At 35.4% G+C, this 27785-nt stretch overlaps 1 protein-coding gene across 2 annotated transcripts; it reads left to right on the top strand.

The window, feature by feature from the left end:
* LOC100366865 (mitochondrial Rho GTPase 1-A) lies at positions 1–27785 on the top strand. 2 transcript variants are annotated; one of them, XM_006818606.3, is made up of 15 exons: positions 1–413; positions 5071–5129; positions 7109–7450; positions 7930–8031; positions 8120–8218; positions 10072–10180; positions 10392–10512; positions 11001–11085; positions 11437–11582; positions 15407–15510; positions 15992–16206; positions 19763–19888; positions 20162–20358; positions 20809–20886; positions 25487–27785. In XM_006818606.3, the coding sequence occupies exons 1-15, from the start codon at positions 377–379 to the stop codon at positions 25605–25607; spliced, it is 1941 nt and encodes a 646-aa protein (XP_006818669.1). In that variant the 5' UTR covers positions 1–376; the 3' UTR covers positions 25608–27785. The 2 variants fall into 2 exon arrangements, with proteins under 2 accessions (XP_006818669.1, XP_085358146.1); XM_085502020.1 differs by lacking the exon at positions 20809–20886.

The following is a 27785-nucleotide window of genomic DNA, read 5'->3' as shown; positions in this document are numbered from 1 at the left end:
GTCGCCGAGCATGCGCATTTAGCCAGGCGGTAAACATGTCGGAAGTCTAATTTTTATAAAGTCAGTCGTGTATACAAAATCTATCATATTTATTTATAGGCTTATCCGATTTATGTTCGATCTTGTCCACATCACTGTTGGGATAATACTTTTGCTAGAACGAGTGAATATTTAGACATTTCTGATACATAAAAACCGAAAAACACGATGTGACGAGAGCTGTCGCTTCAATATCAGAACCAGTCTGAACTTTTGTGGATTGCGTGCAGACGAAGACTTTCCACAAAACTGTTTATTGTATGATCAGTTTGTGGACGAATTGACTCAGTTTGGTGGCATTTTATCAATTCCATGTGGTAACATTAACATCAAGAATATGCGGCGAGACGTAAGGATACTATTAGTAGGAGAACGTGAGTATACCATATCATTTCACTACTAAAAATACCATAATAAAACACCCTACCCTATCCTATCCTATCCCAAACAATGTGTTTTCATATTTGCTTGTTTGTTTAGTTTGTGCATGGAGCTATAAATATACCTAGATAGTTTGTAGTTCATGTGTTCTTTCCGACTGATGTTATTCCTAATTGTAATATAGTATAAATGGCACAGATCTAGAAGCAGTACCTACACACGAATTGGTGACGTCATAAAATACATGACCTTCAATCGGGGTCGTTTCCTCGGTATATACGAATTGGTATATACAAATTACAATAAAGATACTTAAGACATTACACATAAGGTAAAACAAATCACGTGACAATATAATGATAATAACGGTAATAAATCCTAGCTTAACAGTTGAACAGAACGCTCATATAGTCAGTCGGGTGACGCCGAGGGTCACGAACTGTGTTGCAAAATGGCCGTGTGGTTGAAACTGGGTCATGGCGTGACGGGTGAGGAAGACATCATTAAACACTCAAAATCACAATAAAACGGGGAAGTGGTTGCATATTACGGCGTAGCTAACATGGAAAATAAAAAAACGCCCAATACAAACGACATGGGTTCGAATCACACTAGATACACACTCACCAGAACCGAAGCAATCAGAAACCAGCAATCGTTTTGGCTTTTCCGTTCAACTCATCGGAACACTGGAGTAGTTAGAAAAATGAACACCACTTAACGACCAACGTCGTGGCGTGGTACACAAGCGTGCCATCAAAATAAAACAAAATCAGCTTGAAAAGACAGTGGGTTCGAGTCCCGCTCAGAGCTACCGTAAAAACGTAAATCAAATAAACTGAAATCTTTCAAACCGTAAACAAGTAAACAAAGAACGTCGCAAAAAAATAATAAACCTCACAAAACTCCACCATACAAAACTGAATGAATAAATAATAAAATAACTAACGTCTTAAACTGGACGACGCGCAATTTGTTCAACAGTTTCCAGATTGTGACATGAGATGAGCAAGACCCAAGTCAAGGTAAGTTTTGTTAAAGTGTCGATGGCGTTCCCTATATTACGAAAACAATTCAGGCAACAGACGAATATCTTCTGTGGTGTTGTGGAATTTATACCGTGTCTGCGGAATTGTTGATTGAGGGTTCGAAGCCAGCAGTTAACATTTTGTTAGAAAGTTTCACAATTAAATCAAATATCCAATGATACCAGTATATTTATTTCATTATTTTAACAACTTGCAATGGTGGAAGTTGGTCAAACACGAGTTCTTACACCTAAATAAGTATCAAATATTTGTCAACACATTTATTCTCTCAACCTTGTAGAGGTGGAAATTAATTAAACAACAGGTATTTACTCACAAATATAATGGTCAATTTAAGAACTTGTAATTGTTGGAATTAATCAAATGAGAGTTGTCTACACCAAAATAAGTTTCAAATACTTGTCCATACATTTATTCTCTCAATTTAACAACTTGTAATGGTGTAAAATAATTAAACGAGAGCTGTCTACACCAAAATAAGTCTAAAATATTTGTCCGCACATTTATTCTCTTAATTTAACAACTTGTAATGGTGTAAAATAATTAAACGAGAGTTGTCTACACCAAAATAAGTCTAAAATATTTGTCCGCACATTTATTCTCTCAATTTAACAACTTGTAATGGTGTAAAATAATTAAACGATAGCTGTCTACACCAAAATAAGTCTAAAATATTTGTCCGTACATTTATTCTCTCAATTTAACAACTTGTAATTGTGGGAATTAATCAAATGAGAGCTGTCTACACCAAAATAAGTCTAAAATATTTGTCCGCACACTTATTCTCTCAATTTAACAACTTGTAATGGTGTAAAATAATTAAACGAGAGCTGTCTACACCAAAATAAGTCTAAAATATTTGTCCGCACATTTATTCTCTTAATTTAACAACTTGGAATTGTGTAAAATAATTAAACGAGAGCTGTCTACACCAAAATAAGTCTAAAATATTTGTCCGCACATTTATTCTTTCAATTTAACAACCTGTAATTGTGGGAATTAATCAAACGTGAGTTGTTTACATCAAACTAAGTATTTAATATTTGTTGAGACATTTATTCTCTCAATTTAACAACTTGTAATGGTGTAAAATAATTAAACGAGAGTTGTCTACACCAAAATAAGTCTAAAATATTTGTCCGCACATTTATTCTCTTAATTTAACAACTTGGAATTGTGTAAAATAATTAAACGAGAGCTGTCTACACCAAAATAAGTCTAAAATATTTGTCCGCACATTTATTCTTTCAATTTAACAACCTGTAATTGTGGGAATTAATCAAACGTGAGTTGTTTACATCAAACTAAGTATTTAATATTTGTTGAGACATTTATTCTCTCAATTTAACAACTTGTAATGGTGTAAAATAATTAAACAAGAGTTGTCTACACCAAAATTAATCTCAAATATTTGTCCACACATTTATTGTCACAATTTAACCACTTGTTAATAGTGGAAATTACTTAAACGCGACTTGTTTAATCAGTTGACATCAATGCAACTTACCCACAGACAGTGCACAACAGAGTATCATTATTGAGCAATTATAAACAGAAAGTGTCTTGGCATTAGGGTTAGGGTTGGGTCAGGTATGGGCAACGGAATTATTAACAGGAACGTGTCTTGACATTAGGGTTAGGGTCGGGTCAGGTATGGGCAACGCAAATGGCAAACACCCAATTGGCAAGATGTACACTAACGGGTTATGGCATGCATGTAGTTTACACAAGTAAAAACACAAAATTGGCAATTTTTTGGACAATTGTAACTCAATAATAGAAATATGTTGTATTTCTATATATATACACACTATATAGTCTTATCAAATGCAAACACATCCAGTTAATCCATTGTGGTCTTGTGGGTCAGTTCTCTACATAGTGATCAGGAGGACCTGGGTTCAATTTCCTTGCCTGCCCATCTTTTTCTCGCAAACACCATTTGGCAATAAAGCTAAATATGACAACAAATTATTTAATTTGCATGACCACCCACATAGCTCAGTTGATTTGTACTATGACAGCAATGTGAGCGATCGCTGGTTCGAATCCAGTATGTTTAGTTAGATTTTTGAATGCTAGTGAAGACAGTGCTCCTATGAATAGGACTTAAATCCTAACTCCTGTGTGAAGACACTCGTGGTACAGTGGACAAGACAGTGCGCTGGGAACTAAAAGATCGCAAGTTCGAATCACGGATTGGACACTCCTACAAAAGACATGAAAGACGTTAAAAACATAAACAGCGGATTCAAAAACTCAAGTCAGGAAAACAGAACACAAGAATACTACCCCACGTGGAAGCCAGCCGAAGTCGTCGAAGAACGAACACAGTCGAAGAACGAACACAGTTGACAGCTGTAGGTCACGTGCAACAACAGACACGAGGAGCATGGCTGCTCTCCAAATGGGTCCCTTCTTTAGTATTGACCCCCTAAGGATTGCTAATCCCCCTTTCTAACTCTTCCCCCCAAAATACTATATCGCCCCTTTTAAAATGTATTGAGCCACAAATTAATGAATATTCATGAGCACAGAAACTGCTACGTCATGAATAAATTAGCATAATTTTAAAAAATTTGCATAAAGTGTAGGTACTCCTTCTGGAGCTCTGCCGTATAAATTGTTGGGAGTCATCGGAAAAATAATTTTTTTGAAAAATTAAATTGTCGTAAGTGAAGAGAAAAAAATTAAAACATTAAATTAAAAGAATTGCGACAAACATGAACATTTTTTTTTATCAGAGGTTGAACCTGGCCTGGCCAGGACAGTGCATTCAATTGTCATAATGCCATTATGATAAGAAGATTGTGACAAAATGCACTGTATCATTACATGTTGTTAGTGCTTGCAATTTTGCTCATTGAAAGCTAAAAAAGTTGGGAGAGACAACAGTGACATTCAATTCCTGAACTGTCCCTTGTCACAAAAGGATATAATTTATAAATTTAAAAACAAAATTCGAAAATATGGATTACTTCAGTAAGATTTTACTGGTACAATGTACCTGAATTGGTAAAATGTTTTATGGCAGTATTCATTGAAGATCTCAATCAGTACTTTATTTAAGATCAGCGAGTCTTGTCAAGGATTTATGAGGTAAGGGTATGCAGCTTTCATAACCATGTAAAGTAATATCTCTTTACTGTGGCCACAAACCAGCAATATTGTCAGTTTGGTTTGTCTGACATTATGGCTGTGTTGCAAGCAATGTTGCTCTCAAATCTGATCATGATCTATAGACTTTCTAAAGTAATATTGCTTGCAACTTAGTTGTATTGTCAGCCAACTTAGTTGTATTCTAGGTGTACAAAGCAATATTGCGGCCACAGTAACCAATAGTGCTACAGAACACAGTGGATGCAGTTTTGAAATGAGATTATAGCCATCTTAAAACACCAAATACATGTATTACATGGTCTGAGATGAACTCTTATCAGTTCTTTCACAGGCTGACTAAAATGTTGATCTCAAAATTTGCGTGACTTCTCTAAATCGATGAGATCTTCATCACATATAACACTACTTGCATACCCTCATATTATAAATCCTTAGTCTTGTGTGTCTATGCACTCTAATGCTATGTTTTCTTTCTTTGTAGCTGGGGTTGGGAAGACATCCCTTATATTATCCCTTGTGAGTGAAGAATTCCCAGAAGAGGTATGTTGTCAAAAGTAACATATATTGTTCAGAACTAGTGAAACTTAGAATTGCTCTATCAAGCTGCCTTTATTGTTCTTGGACACATCAAAATCATGCAAACATGTACTGTACCTGACTGCATTAGCACCCATGCATGGTCAAGCACCCACCTCCCACTTTTGCGCAATTTTTATATTCGGGGTCACATTCGGCAAAGTGCCCACCCCTTTAAAATGCCACTAGTTTAATACTTACTCTTTGATCATTGCTTAACGAATACTGGTAATCCTTTTTATATGATACAGCATGGATATCGACTGCTGTGAATATGTTGTGAATGCCGTGCATAAACAATGACCTGTTAATAAAAGTAAAATGCCATATTCAGTTTACCCATAGACCCTCTAAAAAGAGGGTCTATGGTTTACCTATCAAAAATTTTGCTAGTTACCAGTTTTTTGAAAAAACCATGGCGTTTGTTCACTGAAATCAATTCCAACAGATCATACTTCGACATCGATAATGCACTTCTGCATTGCTCTACCAGAGGGTCTTCGGGAATTTTCATCGAATTGTGTCGGTACAACACAGGATTCTGATTGGATAATAACAGACTTGACTCATTAGGTCAAAGGATGTTGTTGCAGGTTAAATCTTGCTCAAAACGTCATGGCAGAAAGTGCTTCATCAAGAGTTTGTGTGCGATCCAACACATTCGTCAATGGCAATAATGATGAATATTTTGACTTCAACTGTGTTCCAACATTTGTAACCTTGTAAATTCGGGTGGTATGTAATTGTAATAAAATATGCAAATTTTTTTTGACCATTTCTGTTTCTTCATTGTAAATGTCAATGACGATGCAACTAATTTTGTAACTTTATTGTCGCTCAAAGACGTAATATCCCCCTCAATCTGTCACATGGCGAAGAAGGGCTTTTGATGAGAAGGAATGTTTGTCAGATTGTGAATCATCTTTATGTAAAAATAAATGAATGTATCAAAATATATGATCAATTTCTTGTTTTCCTCTTGTTACGGCCGTATTTGGGTCTAAAGTCGGATGACGGTCAGACTGGAATCTTTCCGTTGACCCAAACCCAAACAAGGGGTTCGCAACAAGAAACGACACGAACACAGGATATTGTCAAATTCTATTATTGTATTCGTGTAAATAAATATAGTGCGCTCACGAGGTATCAAAAGACATTAATTCAAATGAACAATAAATTTACAAATTTAGCATAATACAATAACAGTGTGGTAAGACACACAAAATTAGACAACACAAGGAAAATACATTTACAGTCGCCTGGAGTCATAAAACGATATGGACACTAAAATACCTAGTTTCAAAAGTCAATCTTTTCGACGCAAACAACACGTGGCCTAATCTTTGGCTGGCTTCGGCTTAAACAATTGCGACGTGATTGCTGGACGGCAATGAGTTCTTGTAAATCTTGCTGAGAGAGAGAGGATGCAGTTCTTACAAACGTCCATATAATGACATAGTGAAACTGTACATTGTCTTCAATTCGACTTGACGTGAAACAATCTGTCTTTGAGAACTCGAAGCAACTGCATGCCTCCACGTGGCAAGGTGTTGGTGATTAGCCATGTGTCCAGACTCGGTGATAATAGACGACGAATTGAAATTGACCTGTGACCCACATTTATAGTGGACAAAGACTCCTTAAGCTCCAGTAAATTCGATCATTATTAACGCCCTCTCGTGAGCGTATATTGGCATACAAATAATACACACGTCTATAAATATCAAATTACACAAAATGCGTCACACTCTCCTTAAGCAATTTTGGTATCAAGAATTTTTGTGCTTGCATCTCAAAAAATACCTTCAGTCAGGTGTATTTGCAGTTAAAAAATGGTTTCTCATATTGCCTAAATTCATTTCGTGAAATTAAAGCTTAGAGGGGAAACAGATCAGTTCTTTGTTTGAATACCTCATTGTGATTTAATACCCATGTCCCTATAGGTACCTGCTAAGGCTGAGGAAATAACCATCCCAGCTGATGTAACACCTGAAAAAGTACCAACACACATAGTAGATTATTCAGCTCAGGAACAAGATGAGGAAGCCTTAGAAGAAGAAATTCAACGATGCCATGTTGTGTGTGTGGTATACTCTGTTGATGAACATGATAGTATAACACAGATTACTGACAAGTGGTTGCCATTGATTAATAAAACACTGGGTCCTGACCACCAGATACCAGTCATCTTAGTCGGTAATAAATGTGACATAATGGATGCCACTAGTATGGAAAGTATAATACCAATAATGAATGAATTTGCTGAAGTTGAAACTTGTGTGGAGGTTAGTCTTACAACTTATTGTATCTTGTCGCTTTTATCATGCTTATTGCAATTTAATTTTCTGGCAACATTTTACAGTGGGCTCACTAACTTTTGAGGAGGCCAATATTGGATATTATAAAATACATTATTTTCACTTTTCACAATTTTTGTGTTTTGTATGAAATTTATTTTTACTGATTTTTGACGATTTGAATGTAAAATATAAGGTATATTCGCTTGATTTGATTTAAAATAAAGCGAAAATAAAGTATTTTACATTACATTGTGTGTATTGTCTATTAAGCAAAATTTACGAAGCTGAGTGGTTTTAATTAAATATATTTATATCGTAAATGTTCAACCATCAACAAATTGGATAATTTTAAATTTGAGAGAGAGACAATGTTAGTGTATGTGTGAGGTAATGTCATGGCAGAGGTAGCCTATTCATTTCTTGCTTGCTGAATTCTATTTATAACTGCCATCATCTCATTGCAGTGTTCAGCCAAAACATTGAAGAATATATCAGAACTATTCTATTACGCGCAAAAGGCTGTACTCCATCCTACGGGGCCACTTTATTCTGCTGAAGACAAGGAGGTAGGTGTGCCTTTTACTTTAACAGAGTTGGATAATATTGTGTAGTTATGTATTTGTACAAACTTGTAATGATTGTGTTTATTTTCAGCTGAAACCAGGGTGCACAAAAGCATTATCCCGAATATTTGCAATATGTGATTTAGATAATGATGGTGTGCTTAATGACCAAGAACTCAATCTCTTCCAGGTAAACTTATACACCATAGTTCTTACTTTAATAAGGGTAATGGAGGTACCTAATGATTTACCAACTCTTATTGCAAGAGAATATATACTTTAGAACCATTGTTGTTTTGTATGCATGTGTGTATAAAATCTATGTTTGTACTTTACTGGTCTGTAAAGCACAAGTAAAGCATTGGTCTGAACAAGACATTGCTATTAGCATTATTAGTCCCCGTTTGGACGAAGTCCGAAAACGGGGACTTATAATTCGGTCTCCGTCCATCCGTCCGTGTGTCCGTGCGTCTGTGTGTCCGTGCGTCCGTCCGGAGTCATATCTCAAAATCCCTTGGACCGATTCTGTTCATTCTTTGCATGTGCCTAGTACTTTATGTGGGACATATGCACATGCAGTGGTTTAGCGATTCGATTTAAAATGGCCGATTGGCAGCCATCTTGTTTTTTGAAAATGTTATATTTTGGACATGCTTTGTCAGTTTTCATTCAAATTTAGTACATAGATCATACATGTTAGGATACATGTCCTGACCGTCCGTGAGTTCCTGAGTCTGTCTGTCCGTCCGTCCGTTCATGCGTCAGTCTGTCCAGAGTCATATTTCAGAAACCTGTTGACCGATTCCCTTCATTCTTTGCATGTGCCTAGCACCTTATGAGGGACATATGCACATGCAGTGGTTTAGCGATTCGATTCAAAATGGCCAACTAGCAGCCATCTTGTTTTTTGAAAATGTCATATTTTGGACATGCTTTGTCAGTTTTCATTCAAATTTAGTACATAGATCATACATGTTAGGATACATGTCCTGACCGTCCGTGAGTTCCTGAGTCTGTCTGTCTGTCCGTCCGTGTGTCCGTCCGTCCATGTGTCAGTCTGTCCAGAGTCATATTTCAGAATCCTGTTGACCGATTCCCTTCATTCTTTGCATGTGCCTAGCACCTTATGAGGGACATATGCACATGCAGTGGTTTAGCAATTCGATTCAAAATGGCCGACTGGCAGCCATCTTGTTTTTTGAAAATGTTGTATTTTGGACATGCTTTGTCAGTTGTCATTCAAACTTGGTACATAGATTATACATGTTAGGATACATGTCCATGATGATTTATTTCGCAATTGGATCAAAGATGGTCGGCTGGCAGGGATCTTGTTTTTTTTTTTATGAGGTATCTTGGAAGTGCTCTGTCAGTTTTCATTCATGCATTTCCATGACAATTTGTTTCAAAATCTGGTCAAAGCTGGCCGATTGACAGCAATCTGACTTTTTGGCCTTGCTACTATATTTCCACAATTTATGTACCATTTTTATTCGTATTTGGCACATACATCATACATATCAGTGTGTTTCATAATCAGATCAAAGATGGCCGAATAACGACTGTTTTAATTTTTGACCATATTACTACTACACAGAACACGTGTTTTGATGTAAATAAACAATCTGTTGTATACGCCACTTGGAACTCAAGTTTCTAGAACACACTCGCAACAACCCCTCCGCTTTAATATGACGAGCACAAAGAGAACTTGCAAACATTTAACAGGGACTGTGTCATTTTCAATGACTTGTTTTATCTGTTTCACAGTTAGAACTGTCTTTTATGGAGTATTTTATATTATAAACCCATCAAAATTATACTGTAATCTATTTAATAATTTGACCATGAACAAATAATTATATTTTTTTAAGTAGATAGACATCTGAATCTGGCCAATTCCTTCTAGGTGGTTACATTGTTAGAGTAACAAATTATTATAGTAGAAATGTTTACTTGAATCAAATTAGGTTATTTCTCACAAATTGATGTATAGGACAAAAACAATTTTAAAAATACTTCTGCTCTTTCTAATTATTATAGAAGCGGTGTTTCAATGTACCGCTGCAACAGCAAGCACTGGAAGACGTGAAAGCTGTTGTCAAGAAGAATATAAGTGAAGGTGTATCTGCCGATGGACTTACACAAGTTGGTATGTTATTAGGCAGTTTTGTAGCTGCACTATATACTTAAATCTCTCTATAAGAAAACTAAATACTATATACAGAAATTGTGAAACAATACATCTTGAAAGAACCAATTGTGCTAAGGTCTGTTCAGAAGACCCCTGTTCTTACAAGTTTATCCAGAGTGATAATAGATTATTATGTTTTTTCATTTATACATATGTTTCTGTTGAACAGGGTTTTTATTTCTGCACACGTTATTTATCCAAAGAGGTCGGCATGAGACAACATGGACTGTTTTAAGGAAGTTTGGATATGATGATAATTTAGAGCTAACATGTGATTATCTTTATCCAAAGTAAGTGATGTACATCTTAACAGTCCATTTCTTAATGCCATCATGGTCTTGTATGCAGAACATGAAATGTTGTTAAGAACAATGAATTTGTCTGTCGGTCGAACATCATGTTCACTGCCTCACTGATTCGTGTAACCAAAGTATTCAGAACAGTTGCCATGGTGACAGGAGAGAATAGAACACTATTTGAGGGACAAAAACAAAATTCTTGTGGCTCTCTCACTCCCAACGATATCTCTGCGACCATTTATGTCTAAGGCCTATTTTTAGCTTGCTCTGGTTATATTTCAAAAAATACTTCCTGTATTTTGCAGACCTGATTAGTTATTGGTGTAAATATTATGTTCTTCATTTAGGTAAACTTGGTAAACTGAGAATGCAACACATTTTATGTACCTTCCTAGGTATTTTTTGGCATAATAAAAGCCGGGATCCCACATTGACAGGCTTTTATGTTCTTCATTTATAATGTTATCTGTTTTCCACAGATTACATATAGGTCTTGGTTGTTCCACAGAATTAAGTCATCTAGGATATCAGTTTCTAACAATCCTATTTGAAAAGTATGACAAGGTAATCTCTAAATATTTTACCTATCTTGAGAGTAGTGTGTGTATATTTTGATTCAAAATCTGATTTTTTGAATTCAAAATTTTAATATTTTGCTGTAATAAAAAAGAAGTAAATTATGTACTTTGCAAATCTCTTATCAAACAGTTTTTTGTGATTCTGATGTGTGATCATGCAAGTTAACACCAGAGATACCAAGTTTGTGTTGTTTATACATACTATGTCAAATTCTCAGTATTACTCTGATCCTATCACAACCATTTTTTCTTTCCTCAATCCAGTAACCATAATTTGTTTGCGGCATGATTATCTATCCGTTATTACCATGTTCAGTCATTGAATTACGTCTTTCAGGACAAAGACAATGCTTTATCCCCAACTGAATTAGAAAATCTGTTTTCCACCTGTCCTTTGAATCCATGGGGTCCTGATGTCAATATGACTGTAGCAACCAACGAGAAAAATTGGATTTCTCTTCAAGGATACTTAGCACAATGGACGTAAGTTGCCCCTTTTGTTACCATTTTTTTTATAATTTCAAATTTCATTAGTCAGGAAAAATGAGAATTTTTGTAGCAGTGAAAATTTCTCTGGACTCTGGACATTGGAGTCCTATGACACAAAGTGTCAGAAAGTATGCTGTGAATTCTCAATACATTCAGTGACTATGACTGATGTGCCAGTTTTCGTCCTGACTTCAGAATGTCAACAACTCAGGTTAAGTAGGGTGTGCCTTGTCATTGGATTGTAAAATCCAAATGATCAAAGCTATTGACATCATGGCGATTTTTGTCAAAAAACTCAATGTCGAGCAGACATTGCTATAATTGTCTACCAGTGCCCCTTCTACGAATGTTCCAATTAGCCGTGATATCCACCAAGCTAAAGCCAAAAAACTGAATTATGTTAGAATTACCGCGAAAGTGCCTCCTCTGGATTTTCAACATAGCGGCTCACAATGTTACGTTCGGTAAGTCCTTTTTTTTAACGTTTTACACGAAAAAAAGCAATTTTTAAAAAATTTCTTCAATTGTTGGTGCCTTTTTTGTTGCAAAAATGCTGGTCGTGAAAATGAAAAACGTAATTTTGTTGGGGATTTCGAGAGCTTTACAACGATATGTAGATCGACCATATACACGTTATGTCCCTCGTAGGAGTAGTGAATAAAGTGTCATAATGTATTTTGTCATTATTTGCATACCATATATTCACTATTGAGATAATATATACACTATTGAGATACTATAGGTATGTATCTGTTTTAGATACCAATGCATTTCACTCGTTTCTCTCAATATTATTTTCTGACATATTATTCATAATAAATTATGTAATATTAAAGTGAGAATATACTGAATATAGTTAATAACAAATGATTTTCAAAAAAAAAGTGCCACGCCCCCTCCACTTGCCCCATCTCCAGTAAACGTGACACACATTGATGTGTTTGAAGTTGAAGAATTAATTCCTAGAAAATAGTGTCATTACAAATTTGACAATTTAGGCTGACTTTAGAATAGTTTTACCAAGTGTAAATAATAATTTATTATTATGACAGATTTTTGATATTAAATATTGAGATTAGTTTAATAACAAATGATTTTCAAAGAAAATGTGCCACACCCCCTCCACATGCCCCATTTTTTCCAGTCAAAGACTTCATAGAAAATAGCGTCATTACAAATTTGACAATTTAGGCTGACTTTGGAATAGTTTTACCGAGTGTAAATAACAATTTATTATTATGACAGATTTTTGATATTAAATATTGAGATTAGTAATGCATCTTGTGTTTTGTTTCAGATCTTTTGTGCTGAACTTACCATGGACAGTTTGCATGTGACAAGCGATACCTGGCTTGGTTTTATATACAACATGTGATGCACATAGTGTGCATTTGTATTCATTGTGTGTGCCAAATAAAATTTCAAAATGTGATTCAGCAGAATCCAACGAATTCACTTCAGTGTGTTCAGTGTATTTAATTTCAAATGCTAGTGAAGCTGCTTCAAGTTTCTTATCAAGTTTGATCATCCTTTTTAGTAGCTTGAAGTAACTTTGCTGAATGATTTGCTTCATTAATTTCAACCTTGGCATCAAATTGGTCGACCAGTTTTGATTCATATTGCTTCATATCATGTTTTTGATCTTCAGATAACTTTGCAAACTTTTGTATAATTTCCAGTTGTTGGTCGATTTTTTGAGTCTCGTTGACGAGCTCGTCAATTAGTTTACCCACGTTTCTCAATTTAGCATGAAGGTGATCCATAGTGTATTCATTTATGGGGTCATACTTTATAAGAGGATGATTACTCTGACCATTACTTTTTTCTTTTGCCCATGAATTCATATCTGCAAGAGTGATAGACATATCACATTCATGATTTGGATTGTAACATTTCTGAACTGTAGCCGAACATAAATTGCAGAAAAAACTGATACTCTTCCTCTGCAAGACCAAACTTTTATACTTTTCATCTCCTTCCAGTTTTCTACAGTATTTCATCCCCTTTATACCATGTTGGGCAAATTTTTCAGTGCATGCCAGAACAGGAAGAATATCAACTTCTATCAGTGCATCACTCTCTGAGGCATTTATAATGGCAAATGGAAGGCGGCTTGCAACAGACTGTGAATTTGGATCTCTCCATACTTCATTACCATTATATTTTATCAGACGTATAGCACCACTGATGGCAAATACTTTGAAATTTTGGGACACTCCCTTGAAGTCTTGGAAAGTGTCGCCACCCTCACCTACAACTATTTCTAACTTCTGTCTCTCATTTTCATCATCAAGGTCATAATCCAATTAGTTTTTAGTCAATGTTGGGGACACTTCACCAAATCAGGCCTTCAATATCATGAACAAACCAGCCCTTTTTATTTTGAGAGGCAGTTTCTGACACCATATTTGGAACCGTTTCAAATTATTTCTCAAAGTGGTTAATCTGGGAATTCTTAAAACATTTTCTTGTGTTCTCAGAGATTTTTCTAAACCATCATAGTCAGAATATCTGATGTAATGGCTTCCTTGAAAAATGATACAGATAATACTGATTTGGCAAATGCTTTATCTTTATTTAATCGTAATTGCCAAAGGGCACCCTCATCAATTCCAGACAACGTCTTACCTACTGCCTGGTGCTGATTTAACATTTTACTGATGTAGGCTCGACTCCCAGTGGCTTTCTTAGAAATTGCTGATCTTTTCATGCTAAATAGAACTGCAAGAGAGATTTCCAAATATTTCTTTGAATCATCCCATTTGTGACCTTTTAAATTTTCCAGCAAATTTCTCACCACTTGTCTTACTTGAGATGGCCCTTTTTGAATGATCAAATCGGAAAGTTGCCCTATTTCACTAGCAACGAGCAATCTCGCCTTCATCAGCTTAAATCTGTGAAAAGCACGGCTGGCAGTAGAGCTTGTCGTCATTCCCATAACGAACAAATCATTCGACGCGATAGCATAAAATCGCCTACAAACCATTCGAAGTGAGCACATCATTTTAACTTTCTCAAAGTGTGAACTATCGTCATCACTGTCATTAAAAAAGCAACAAAACCCAAATACTCGAATCAAAATCTCGGAAGAAAGATCAGAAAGCGAACGACCTTGGGTGTCGATGACAACATCGGCGATCGACTGAGCAGTTGAAGCCGATTTCCCCACGTGATTTTGCGGCTAAACTTGCCTGCTTGACTCTTTTGGATGCTCTTGGCATGATTGTGTAGGAATACGTCCAGAAAATGTGATATTGGTACAATAAATCGCACGATAAGCACATGGAAGGCGAACCCGGAAACAACTAACGAGCTTAAAACTGTTTTTGCGCAGAGCGATGCCAGAATTTTCAGTTCTGCGCATAGCAATATGCATTGGTACAGAACATGTTGGTACAGAACGTGTTGAATTCTGGGTAAAACCTCATACCGTGCATTAGGCCTTGGCTAGTGTTTTTCTTGCCAAATTTTGCTTAGATATGTTGCTGAACTACAATACATATAGTATTATTTGAGGACATATGTTAATATTTTTCTATGTAACTATGAGGACCTTTTTAGTCTGTATTTCCTATGTAAAATGCTTAGTTAATATATTATTGCGTTGTTTCATGACTTGTGGTAATTATGTTCATTTTTGTAAAGCGCCCTCTAGTGGTGACAAGTTATCACAAACTCCATTTATAACAAATGAGTGTATATTCTCCTGAGGACCTTCATATTCATTTGAAACAAAGTTTGACTGTATCAATAGAAATCTACTCTCTAGTATAACAGCACATTTCTCAGTAATATTCATGATTATTGTATATATACAGATTGACAACATTATTAGATTTACCTCGTACATTGGAGAATTTAGCATATCTTGGCTATCGTTACGTCATGGCAGAGCATGAGACACAACTCTCAGCAATTCATGGTAAGTACATTGTATCAATGTATTAAGAAGGTTTGGATTAAAATAGTAATAGTTGTATCGATAATTTTAATATAAATTTTAATGTACAAGATGAGGATATGGAAAATTAAACAAAATTGTAGAATTATCAAATATTTTTCTCTCTCATTATTATTGCTTTTTATTGCTTTAATTTCTTTATATCTAAAGTTGTCATACTCTTGTCATATTCTTGAATTCGTAATAGTTTTACAAATTATCCAATACATCTAATTTAATGTGACAATATTTGTTCAGTATCCTCGGTATCTGCAAAACTTGAAAATCAGCTTTACCAAAGATAGGATTTACTTTGTGTGATGGATTCATCTAAATTGTGTTGTACCCCTCCCCACATTGTTGAACTAATAATTATGCATTTTATAATTTATTTGCTTTAATTTTTTGTATACAACAATGCTTTTGTATTGGCACTTATATTGGTTTGAAATTCATTTGACAGTCACCAGGGACAAAACAGTTGACAGAGACAAACGACAAACCTCCAGAAATGTGTTTTTTTGCAACGTAATTGGTCCACGGGGTGTTGGCAAGTCAGCATTTTTGCAAGGATTACTCGGAAGAGACATGGAAGCACAGCGAGATCTCTCAAGAGAATGCCATTCTAAGTTTGCTGTTAACACGATACAAGTTTACGGGCAGGATAAATATCTTTTGGTGAGTACAGGATCAGTGTAGTGCCCTCTAGTGTTCTGTTAACAATTAGGATGTGCAGTACTGTAAATGCATTAATTATTCACTGTTTTTTCCACTATTTTTGCTGATTAAATTAAATCCATGTGAACATGTAAATTAACAATAGAACTCATTGTTTTCCTGGTTAGCTTTTTAACTAAAAAATCAGTAAATATCGGTATACTCAAAATAGTGAAATTAAATTTCAGTAAAAATAAATGCTAAACAGTGCATTTATATAATCTAGGAAAAATTATCAAGCCTGTAAATTGAATTTCAATTATTATTTCATCGTTAATGTTGGGGGCAACATTATCAATGTTCGTATACCATGAATTGTTGGCATCAACAACTAATGTTACACTTGGTTCTAAAAGACGCCCAAAGTAATGACAAATCTCAGTTTTATTTCTATTGCGCACAAGTTTTTGAAAATATTATTAGATTATCAATTACAATTATTTATTCATATAGCTGATTGATGCTAATTATTGACTGTGTATTGTGTACAAACAAAATCATTCTCAATGAATAAGTGATATCAGAAGATAATTACATTGATTACTCTGATTGCTAAAAATACATTTAGGAATTATGTGTACAATAGACATGACATGTGGGCACATTGAAAAAATGTTGAGTCAGCATTACATCAATGCTGAAATGATTGTATCGTTGTGCACATTTTTGACTCCCGTGTGCGAAGCACAAAAAGGGAGTCTTTGCAGTTAGTGTGTCTGTCTGTCTGTCTGTCTGTCTGTCTGTCTGTGTGTGTGTGTCTGTTCCACTGATATCTCAAGAACTATACATTGATTTTTGATGAAACTTGGTTCATAGATGCTCTGGGCCAATGCACAGATTTGATTAGGTTTTGGTGAAAATCCATGCATATTAATTACCTAATTTGCATGATAATTAGCTGATTTTTAAAAATCACTCATTGGATTTTGGTGAAACTTGGCACATGGATGCTTCAGACTAATGCGCAGATTTGATTAGTTTTAGGTAAAAATCTGTGCAATATTAATTACCTAATTTGCATAATGATTAATCAATTTTCGGCTTTTCCACTGATATATTAAGTACTAATCATCACATTTCAATAAAACTTGGTACATAGATATCATAGGACACTGCACAAACCTGATAGTTTTTAGGGTAATATTAGTACATATTAATTACCTAATTTGCATAATTAATTAAATTTCATCTTTTGATATTTCAAGTAGTGATCATCACATTTCAATGAAACTTGGTACATAGATGTCATAGGACACTGCACAGACCTGATTAGTTTTGGGTAAATATTTGTGCATATTAATTATCTTATTAGCATAATTAGTTAATTTTCAGCTTTTTGCCTGATATCTCAAGTACTAATCATCATATTTCAATGAGACTTGCTACATAGATCTTCTAGGATTATGCAGAGACCTGATTAGTTTTAATTGGATATTAATTACCTAATTTGCATAATGTTCCACTGATATATAAAGAATCACAAATTGGATTTTAATGAAACTTTTAAAGAGAACTAGGCAGAGACCCAATTAGTTTTTGATAAATATTTATGCTATTAAATCACCTAATTAACATAATTAATTAACACTAATATCTCAATTATTGATCATCACATTTGAATAAAATTTGGTACATAAATGCTCTAGGACAATAGACAGGCCTGATTAATTAGTCCCCGTTCGGACGCAGTCCGAAAACGGGGACTTATGTTTTGCCCTGTGTGCGTCCGTGCGTCCGTGATCACCTGTATCTCGAACATGCATGGACCGATTAAGTTCAAACTTCACTCATACATCACACATTATATGGGACATATGCACATGCATTTTTTTCATGATCCGATTAACGATAGCCGAATAGTGGCCATTTTAAGGCCGAAAATGCATCAAAATCGCACATTTTCACCATTCCGGACCCGGATCTCAGTTATGCATGGACGGATTTTGTTCAAATTTGGTACATACATTAAGCATAATAGGACCTTGATGCACGTCATTTTTTTTTGGGGATCGGGTTCGAAATGGCCGACTGGCGGCCATTTTGTTTTAAAGAATTCAGTTCTGGATCCGTATCTGAGACATGCTTGGATTGATCGAGTTCAAACTTCACACACACAAGGTACATCATGTCACAAATATGTATGTGCATTTGTTTCATGATCTCATTAACGATAGCCAAATGGCGGCCACTTTAAGGCCGAAAATGCATTGAAATCGCACATTTTCACCATTCCGGACCCGGATCTCAGTTATGCATGGACGGATTTCATTCAAATTTGGTACATACATTAAACATAATAGGACCTTGATGCACGTCATTTTTTTTTCCGGATCAAGTTCGAAATAGCCGACTGGCGGCCATTTTGTTTTAAAGAATTCAGTTCTGGATCCGTATCCGAGACATGTCTGGATTGATCAAGTTCAAACTTCACACACACAAGGTACATCATGTCACAAATATGTATGTGCATTTGTTTCATGATCTCATTAACGATAGCCAAATGGGGGCCGCTTTAAGGCCGAAAATGCATTGAAATCGCACATTTTCACCATTCCGGACCCGTATCTCAGTTATGCATGGATGGATTTTGTTCAAATTTGGTACATACATTAAACATAATAGGACCTTGATGCACGTCTTTTTTTTTCGGATCAAGTTCGAAATGGCCGACTGGCGGCCATTTTGTTAAAGAATTCAGTTCTGGATCCGTATCCAAGACATGTCTGGATTGATCAAGTTCAAACTTCACACACACATGGTACATCATGTCACAAATAGATATGTGCATTTGTTTCATGATCTGCTTAACAATAGCGGAATGATGGCCATTTTAAGGCCGAAAATGCATCAAAATCACGTATTTTCACAATTCCAGAACCGGATCTCAGTCATGCATGGATGGATTTTGTTCAGATTTAGCACAATGTGTTGTACATATGCAGGTGCATTTCGGTCATGATCTGCTTTGAATGTATATGTCACTCAAATATGAACGGAACGGGGACGTGTCATTGACAATGACTTGTTTTTGGTTAAAATTTGTTCATATTAATTCTCTAATTAGCTAATTCGTTTTGTTCTGTTCATAATAGTTACCTGATTTACATAATTAGTTTTCAGCTTTTCCATCAATATCTCATGTACAAGTAATTTTGAATTAATTTTTAATGTGTCTTCAATACTCTCAGCACACAGGAGTTCTTTCTAAGCTTTCTTTGATTTTATTACTAGTATTGTGTGAATCGACAAATAACTTGCCAGATCAATCACATTTGTATAGTTCCTGATGATTGATTTCAGCAGGAGAAAACTTTTCTCAAATTCAATAATATGGGACATTGTTATACCAAACAAAGTTATAGCCATGTCACCCTGGACTCAACTTTATAGTGAAAGTCATCTAATATGACTTGGGTGTAGGTACCGGGTAATATGTCTTATTTTTTAAGTTTTATTTTCAAGTTGTTACTGACCTGACTGGAGCATTGATAGATATTACTATCTTATATTGTTGCAGCTACATGAGATTGATGTAGGTATTTCTGATAGACTATCAGAAGATGATCTACAGTGTGATGTGGCTTGTCTTATTTATGATATCAGTGACCCCAGGACATTTGAATATTGTGCTAGGATGTACAAGGTAAGATTATTTGAATTCAGATACAGGGTTTAGAACTCCCTCACATGTTTTATAGTTTGAATATTCCCACCATAGAGGGCGGTTAACTAGATTTGCTGTGTTGTGAATGGTGTATAATGTACATCTTAATGGTGAAATATAAATTAGAAGTTGACCTTTTCACTGACGCTGTCAAGTGTTGTCACATTTCACTCTATCCAGGATATTTTCATTGAAATCCACAAACTATTTGATCATATTGTTCATGATTATCAAATATTTTATTTTTCACAGCGTCATTTTGTGAGGAGCACTGTGCCTTGTCTCCTAGTGGCTTCTAAAAGTGATCTTCATCCAGTGAGACAGGATCATGAAGTCCAACCAGCTCAGTTCTGCATAGACAACAAATTGCCTCCACCACAAACGCTAAGTGTTGTAGGAAGGGCAAACAGAGACATATATACAAAACTAGCCACTCTAGCTGCATACCCGTAAGTCTTTTTTATTTAAATACAGCCCTTTGTATTAGTATGCATGGATTTTTGCCCCCCCCCCCCTCCCATAAATTTTTTTTCAATCATGGTGATTTTTGTGCAATTTTTTGTTATTTAGTTAATTTTGAACAAGAACGATGTAATTTGTTTAAACTGCTTGAATAACAATAGTTTTCTGTTCATTTTTTCTGTTGGTATTCAAAGGTAAATATGGCTGTATTTCTTGAGTGATACTAAAACCCTAACGAAATAACCGACTTACCAACTCACTGCATGAAACTAACAAAAGCACAAACATTTTTACATTTTTTGAGAAAAAAAGCATCTGCAATTCTGTCATTGGATTTACCCATAAATTGGTAATTTCCTCATATCCATTCGGCATTGGCGTGCATATTTTTTACTTTTTTTTTTTGTTTGTTTTTATTTGTTTGTTTACTATTGCAGTATCGTGAAAGGTGTACATATACTTCACCCAGCAGCTGTTTGGATCAAAGCTAAACTGAGAGATTCCTTCCCACACAGGTTAAAACTATCTTTCTCTTTCATCCTACATTGATATTATATGTTTTGGTGTCACGTGTATTTTTACTTTGCAGATTTTCTTTCTGTTATGCCTTCTTAGTTTTGATTCACTTTGTTGTTGAGGCCAGTCATTCACCATGGCGATGATTCTATTTATGTCTGATTTCTGCTTGAATATTTTTTTTTTACCTTAGGTCAAAGGTTACATTTAGTTTCGCGAAAATACAATATTTGTCTATTGAATAAAAATCAATAATGAAAATCTCATGCAAATTGATAATCATTGAATAGTAAGTTGATATCACATGACTTAATACCTGTTAGTGACACTACTACTTCTGTTTGATCAAAACTTCAATTCTAAGAAATCTAAATAGAAACAGTAACTATAATTTTAAAATGCAAACATGTCTCTTTTGGTGTCCCATGGCAAACATATGAATGTAATTAATGATTTGTTTCAGTTTTGTTTCTTAATTCAGTCATAATTTATCCCTTCATTGGATGTTTGTATTTCTCCATTATTGACCACAGTATATTTTATTTTCAGTTTGTCAAACTAGCATGGCTGTAGCTGCTGCACTCACTAATTTAACTAACCCTATCTCATTTCAACTTGTTATTTGTTGTTCCCTGCAAACCGCTTTTTTCTTTATTGTATGTAGTATATAGCATGCTGTGATGTGTATGGATTTTGTGAATTTGGGGATAGTATATGTGTCCTCGACATATTTCTGCCAAATAAAATAGTTCAGCTTATTGTCTGATTGCCAAACTTGTTACCTCACTGATATTTTCTGTTATTTCTTGTTCTAATTTGCATGTTGTTTTTGCATGAAATCACATTGCATGGGACCAGATTGAAGCAGAACTGGCTTGAGCCTGATGGGTGGAGCCAAGATGAGGCAGAGTTGGTTAAACCAAAATGCTTGGGACCAGGCTGAAGCAGAGCTGACTTTAACCAAAATAGGTGGAACCAGACTGACGGAGATCTGGCTTGAACCACAATGGGTGGGACAAGGTTGAAGCGCAAGGGTGGGACAAGGTTGAAGCACAGCTTGCTTGAACCACAAGGGATTGGATCAGGCTGACTTGAACCACAATGAGTGGGACGAGGCTGAAGCAGATCTGACTTGAACCACAATGAGTGGGACGAGGCTGAAGCAGATCTGGCCTGAACCACAATGGGTGGAATGAGGCTGAAGCAGATCTGACTTGAACCACAATGGGTGGAAAGAGGCTGAAGCAGATCTGACTTGAACCACAATGGGTGGGACGAGGCTGAAGCAGATCTGACTTGAACCACAATGAGTCGGACCAGGCTGAAGCAGATCTGACTTGAACCACAATGAGTGGGACGAGGCTGAAGCAGATCTGGCCTGAACCACAATGGGTGGGACGAGGCTGAAGCAGATCTGACTTGAACCACAATGGGTGGGACGAGGCTGAAGCAGATCTGACCTGAACCACAATGGGTGGGATGAGGCTGAAGCAGATCTGACTTGAACCACAATGAATGGGACCAGACTGAAGCAGATCTGACTTGAACCACAATGAGTGGGACCAGGCTGAAGCAGATCTGACTTGAACCACAATGGGTGGGACCAGGCTGAAGCAGATCTGTCTTGAACCACAATGAGTGGGACGAGGCTGAAGCAGATCTGACCTGAACCACAATGGGTGGAATGAGGCTGAAGCAGATCTGACCTGAACCACAATGAGTGGAACCAGGCTGAAGCAGATCTGACATGAACCACAATGAGTGGAACCAGGCTGAAGCAGATCTGACTTGAACCACAATGGGTGGGACGAGGCTGAAGCAGATCTGACTTGAACCACAATGGGTGGGACGAGGCTGATGCAGATCTGACTTGAACCACAATGGGTGGGACGAGGCTGAAGCAGATCTGACTTGAACCACAATGGGTGGGACGAGGCTGAAGCAGATCTGACTTGAACCACAATGAGTGGAACCAGGCTGAAGCAGATCTGACTTGAACCACAATGGGTGGGACGAGGCTGAAGCAGATCTGACTTAACCACAATGAGTGGGACGAGGCTGAAGCAGATCTGACTTGAACCACAATGGGTGGGACGAGGCTGAAGCAGATCTGACTTGAACCACAATGGGTGGGACGAGGCTGAAGCAGATCTGACTTGAACCACAATGAGTGGAATGATGCTGAAGCAGATCTGACATGAACCACAATGGGTGGGACGAGGCTGAAGCAGATCTGACTTGAACCACAATGAGTGGAATGAGGCTGAAGCAGATCTGACCTGAACCACAATGAGTGGGACGAGACTGAAACAGATCTGACATGAACCACAATGGTTTATTGAAATGAGTTGGACCAGGCTGAAGCAGATCTGACTTGAACCGCAATGGGTTTTCCCAGGCTGAAGCAGAGTTGGCTTGAAATTGACTTTGGCATGTTTAAGGTCATTGCCATGTAATGGTGTATGACTACCTGATTGAATAATGTCCAGTAAATTTTTCTCTCACTGTTCTTATCAAAAGAATATCTTCTAAGCCAAGTTCAAGCTCACTTCTTGTTTTTTTTTCTATTGGATATTTTTTATTGTGTTACCTTGATGCTTTATTTTTTATAACTTTCTTTATTTCAGCATGGCATTCAGTGATATATACACCCACATTGTCATTTTGCAGCATGTCAGCCTTATTTACTTCTTTTTTTCGTTTCTTAAAAGCATATTATTGTAGATCATGATATTTTCTAACTCCTGAATCTGCTTTCTTTCTGTCATGCTTGATGTCTCACCTTGGTGTTACCTCTATTCAGAATTAATTGCACTCACTCATTCTTTCTCAGGAAAAAAAATTGTATTTTAGGAATGTATTCAGAATACTTTGCAAGTGAGATTTAATACTATAGCCACTGTTTTAATCCCTGTTTACTAAATTAAATGTGTGTGGGTGTGTGGGTGTGTGTGTGTGTGTGTGTGTGTGTGTGTGTATATCTACATATTTATTTGAATTTGTACAAAGAAAACAAGTTATGGTTTAAATAAAACTGCTTGGAAAAAAAAAAGCAAAACTTTTATTTCAAACTTGGTACATGACAGTCATTTAAAAAATAAATTAAAATTTTGCTTTGTCTTGCTCAACAAGAACTGTGTCATGTCAATGACTTGTAATAATTATCTTATCTTATCTCAGCTTATCTTATCTCAGCTTACACAATGTATCTAGGCCAAGTTGACAGTGACCCCATTTTTTTTATTGATTTTGTTCAAAATTATTTTATGATATTCATTGTTTATTTTAGCAGGCAGTAATTGTTTAAAAAGCAACTACATTGGACTACTCCAATTGCTGTTTGTACTTAGATTCAACCCATTACCTGTTTCCGTCATTAACATCTATTAAATGGACCATAGCAATGTCTTTGTAGTTGTAACAACTTTAAAAGATCCCATGCTAATCTAAAGTAAATATGTTATTTATAACTAAAGAATATGTCTGTGTTGACAAAGCTGGTTTCTCCCAACAACACAAAGACAGATTTGTCAAGTATCTACTCACCATACTACTAGTACCCATATTCCTAGATATGACCTTCTTAATCATAGCCATTGTGTATTTAATATTCATCATTACTAAGGGTGTTTATAATGTAGTTGAGTTTATTATAAGTGTGGAAAACCAAGTATACTTTTGACTTGGGTGGGTTTTGTCCATCTAAAAATATATTTGAAATCTTCTTAGTGTTTTTTTTATCTCTCTAAAAAGTATACTTTAAATTGTCTTAATGGGTATTATCCCTCTAAAAAGTTTTAATTTACTTGAGTGGGTATTATCCCTCTATTGTATATTCACCCTTTTTAATGTGCATGTATTATTTACTCAAACATTTTAAAAGAAAAATCAAGCTCTTATATACGTACTAAACTACGGTTATTGTGCATTCTTGATGTGCTTAGCAGTTTAATATATCACTTTATATCAGGCAGTTATTTATTATTTACATAACAATTGTTACTTTACCATATGTATGTATGTATGTCACAGTACGGTAAGGGGAAATTTCGGACAAGTATATATCTATATCCTCACTGTATCTTGTTGCTTGGCGCATAACTTACTGTTGAAAAAGGGATTTTTTTGAAAATTTATGAAAAAGATAATTTTGTTTTTCAATTAAATGTTTAACCTATTTTAAAATGGCATGATAGTAAGATTTAACGCTTGGAGAAATAACAAAGTCATTGTTTCCATAGAAATAAGGTCAGGTATTCCTCTCTTTCCGCTCAGCAGAATATCAAGAATTTCCAACATTTTTTGGTTTGCTGTGTCCATAATTAAAGACATTTTTTCAATATACAAAAGGGAACATGGGAAATAGAATATGCGAATAACACTCACCATGGTATCCCACAATGCCACAGGGCAATCCCAGGGATTGCTAGGTTCATCTTTAAAATCTAAAAAATATGTTTTATATTAATTATAAAATGAGATTAGTAACAACTATGAATATGGTCAGAATGTTATTTCTGAATTGTATTTCAGCAATCATGAAATATAAAGAAAAAAAAAACTGTTTTGATGTTAATCTTTTATTTACTTTCTTTGCAGACATTTGTGTGGAATGCAGACTCGAAAAAAGAACATCTGGATCACCGTAAGCGTGTGTGCTGCTGCCGCTGCTGTCCTTGGTATCATTTTCTACAAAGTTGTCAGAACACCCATTAGATAACAGTATCATCAGATTTCATTGTACTGTGAATATCCTCAGCTATCAGTGTTGATTTGTTTGTTGTTGCAGCTATTGTAGTGAGCCATAATTATACCATACCATACATCAGCAATAACAGATTGGTTTAGTTTTAATTCATCATTGGCTGATCATGGTCAATTTGATCCCAATGAACCAATAAGAATAGTTCTAATACATGACATGTAACATACTGTCCAATCCCAGGACTTGTTGCTTATATTTTATAGTTTATCTGTCTATAAACCAAATTGTTATATATCGGATGATACAACCTTTCGTACCTGAAATCACACTGTATAGTCTTGTAAACCATATTCTTACAAGAAGACATAGAATGTGATCAGTTAAAGGAAGGGGAGTTATTTTTTTTTTCTCGATTTGACAAGGAATGCTCAGCTGTGACTTTGGAAAACAGAGAAAAATAAATTCTAAATGGTTTCATCTAAGCTGCTAGAAATTTGAAAAAAATCCCAAGACCCACAGTGAAAAAAATGTGCACTGCTGCAACATTATGTGATTTTTCATGATTTGTGAAAGTCACCAAAAATTGTTGTTTCTCAGAATTACCCTTCCATGTTTTAGCCAAATATACATCTTTAAGAGCCCACTATGTCAATATAAACAATTGCCTTTTTATATAATGATTGATTTTGTCTTTAGGGTGTAGTCAGAAATGCGTTTTGTGCAACTGATGTTTGCTTGTTTTTGTCGGTCTCAAATTAGCAGAGAAATCTTAGATATATGACCCAAACTGATATTGTATTGTAAATAAATGATGACTCCACAAGACAAAACCCTAATAATAATTTCATATTAAATATGCATATGTGTTACTGAAACATTAAATGGGCTGGTTTTATTTGTGCATCTCTGGTTTTCAATCTAATAATTTACTATTTGGCATTGAAGCCTTTGTTAAACCGAACACATACAGTCTCCCACAAATAATTTTTACTATGCATTTTTTTAAACCATACTGTAAATGTATTATTTTCTGGACTTCAACACATTATTGTGACATTACCAATTTACTGTGGCCGAAATAAATTATATAACTTTATATGGGTATGCTACAAGTATAGGCAGAAATATTATAGCTTCTGTGTGACAACTTTTTCACCTGCTATATATTGTGTTAGAAGTGCATGGGTCAGTATGAATCTCTGTTGGGGATTTGCTTCTAACAATGCAAATACCATATTGACTATTATTTGTATCCCTCTCTTCCCTATGATGGACATATAGAAACCCTCTTATCGCAATGATTAACTGCTCAAGTATAAGCTACCGGTATCTTCATTGTTTTTCTACATTCTGTTGAAATTTCAGTTGGTCATAAGTTGTATTCTTGACAGTTTATATAAATAACCAATGTATGATGCATTTCTCCACTTACATTCATGCAAGTATTTCAAATATTTGCAATACTGCTCTTAATTAATTATAACTATGATAAGTCAAAGATGTGTGTAAACTCCACTTACTGTCACCACCATATTTTGTTTTGCATGCCAAAACAACATTTCTAGCTAAGTTAATGACTGTTTTGCTATGCATTGTTTTGAGATTGTTGTGTTGGGTAAAAGTTGGATAAAATCAACACAGGATGTCAGGAGGGACATGTTGAATATCAATAAAAGATGCATTTCCCTTTTCAAAATTCAATTTCAGCCAGTCATTTAAATTGCTGCATCACAAATCTCAAAAATTAAACAAAAGGCATGTGTTGGTGCACTCTTGTACACCAGTCATTGATGCATGGATGATGCTACTAAGTAGAGATGTTAATCATGCATTCTCAATATGTACTCTGTATTTTTAATATAGCTGTATTATTATGACTGGTTTTATAAACCTGTAAGTGATTCGTCTCGTTGTCTTTCATAAAAATGGCTTGATCCAATCAGTTCAGATGTTGATGTGCAGAGCAGTCAGCAACTTAGCTGGCAATCTTGCTGTCTGGCAATATGGTGTTGGAAGTAAAGACCTTTAGAAATTTGGACACTAGTATTTTTAGCACTGTATAGTTAAATGGACATTTTTGAGGAGTTTGAGGGTTTATGTGGAGATGTGTCTGTCTTTTAGTGCCATCAGTCATATGTTAAGTTTGTTTTTTTACAAGTCAATTGATTAAAATACGTTTTATCAATGGAACAA

This window comes from Saccoglossus kowalevskii, chromosome 8 (assembly GCF_978046115.1).
Source record: "Saccoglossus kowalevskii chromosome 8, keSacKowa6.1, whole genome shotgun sequence".
Lineage (NCBI taxonomy): Eukaryota > Metazoa > Hemichordata > Enteropneusta > Harrimaniidae > Saccoglossus > Saccoglossus kowalevskii.
The sequence above is the reverse complement of the archived record's forward strand: the minus strand, read 5'-3'. Positions and strand labels throughout refer to the sequence as shown.

Coding starts and splice junctions, on each gene's coding strand:
- LOC100366865 (XM_006818606.3), top strand. CDS start 377: ATGCGGCGAGACGTAAGGATACTATTAGTAGGAGAAC. Junction 8,219..10,071: donor AAGAACTCAATCTCTTCCAG/GTAAACTTATAC, acceptor TAATTATTATAG/AAGCGGTGTTTCAATGTACC. Junction 20,359..20,808: donor GCCACTCTAGCTGCATACCC/GTAAGTCTTTTT, acceptor TTACTATTGCAG/TATCGTGAAAGGTGTACATA.